At 59.9% G+C, this 1433-nt stretch overlaps 1 protein-coding gene across 1 annotated transcript in view; it reads right to left on the bottom strand.

Moving 5' to 3' along the window:
- Positions 1 to 821: 821 nt before the first annotated feature.
- Positions 822 to 1433, bottom strand: part of FBXO2 (F-box protein 2) — a 6099-nt gene continuing 5487 nt past the window's right edge. The window contains exon 6 of the mRNA XM_077763804.1: positions 822 to 1289. Coding sequence (XP_077619930.1) covers positions 1155 to 1289 — 135 coding nt within the window. The 3' untranslated portion in view covers positions 822 to 1154. The remainder of the gene's footprint in view (positions 1290 to 1433) is intronic.

Here is a 1433-nt window from a genome sequence, read left to right as displayed (position 1 = left end):
GCACGGCAATCTGAGAGTCCTGGGGAGGGGCTGGCCTTGAGAGATGCTGGAGAGGCCAAAAAAGGGGCCTGGCACTACCCCCTTGCCCTCTCTCCTCAAAACAAGGCTAGAGCCCGCCCCTGGGCATAGCTTAGAGAATGACCGGAGACCAGGGTGGCTCAGTCGGTTGAGCATCCAACTTCGGCTTGGGTCATGGTCTTGTGGTTCATGAGTTTGAGCCCCACACTGGGCTCACTGCTGTCAGCGCAGAGCCTGGTTTGGGTCCTTTCTCCCCTCTCTCCCCTTGCCCCACTTGTGTTCTCTCAAAAATAAATAAAGCATTTTTAAGGGGAAGGAAGGAAGGAAGGAAGGAAGGAAGGAAGGAAGGAAATGACCAGAGACCAGATGCTCCTGTTCAATCCATCAGCAGGCCAGGGAGGGACATCAAGCCACTCCCCTGGCTGCCACCACCCCCATCTGCCCAACCCCATCCACCCCTTGGGCCCAGGAGAATTCGCATCCTAAGTGAGATGCTGCTGCCACCCACCATCCTGCCCTCAGAAAGGAACAGGAGGGGGATCAGGAGAGGCCTGGAGGGCAACCCACACACACAACACCCTATTCTGGCCTCTGGGCAGCTTGGGTGTCAGTCAGGCGCCAGGCCCAGCTCCCCACTCCTTGGCCTCACAATCCCAGCCTTTGTCCAGCCAGCCCGGGGCCTGGCTGGCTCTGCACCGGCCCAAGGGCCTCTGGAAACCGGAGCAGCTGGAGAGTCACCAAGTATTTTTCCAGGCTGGGCCAGGGGCCCTCAAGAGACGGAGAAGGATGCAAAGGGAGCGGTGTTCATTCATCCGTTTGTTCATTCATTCCTTCCTCGGACAAATAATATTTATTAGGTGCCTGCTTTGTGGCAGGCACTGTACTAGGTGCAGGGGATTCAGCGGTGGGCCCAACCCAGGCCCATACCCTCACCCATCTTATTTCCAGATGCAAAAATATGCCAACAAAACGCCTCCTTCCCAGTGTGGGGGCTGAGCTTGGAGTACGGGGCAGGAGAGGAGTGTGTGGGGGTGCGGGTGGAGGTGCGGGATGGGAAGTGAGGATGCTACGGACTAAGGTTTATCTACCCCAGGCCTCTGCCCCTCCAAGGCGGCTGAGGGTGGAGGAGGGGTCACTCAGGGCTCCACCCACACGCTGCTGTTGGTCACTCGGGCCCCGAACCAGCCCTTCCAGTAGACGGAGTCCTGACCCCCATGCTCGAAGCGGACAAAGCGGACACCGGGCCCATAGTCGGTGAAGGTGTGGGAGATCTGGGGGGCGGAGGTAGGAGGGTCGGGTTAGGGCCCTGATGCCTCCCCCAGCCACCCCACCCCGGCGCACTTGCGAAACCCCTAGCCCGCCCCACTCTGGATTTCTCCGCCTGGGTCCCTCACCCACCCCTCTCCCCCAGGTGT

Source organism: Crocuta crocuta, unplaced genomic scaffold (genome assembly GCF_008692635.1).
Source record: "Crocuta crocuta isolate KB4526 unplaced genomic scaffold, BGI_CrCroc_1.0 scaffold13, whole genome shotgun sequence".
NCBI lineage: Eukaryota > Metazoa > Chordata > Mammalia > Carnivora > Hyaenidae > Crocuta > Crocuta crocuta.
The sequence above is the reverse complement of the archived record's forward strand: the minus strand, read 5'-3'. Positions and strand labels throughout refer to the sequence as shown.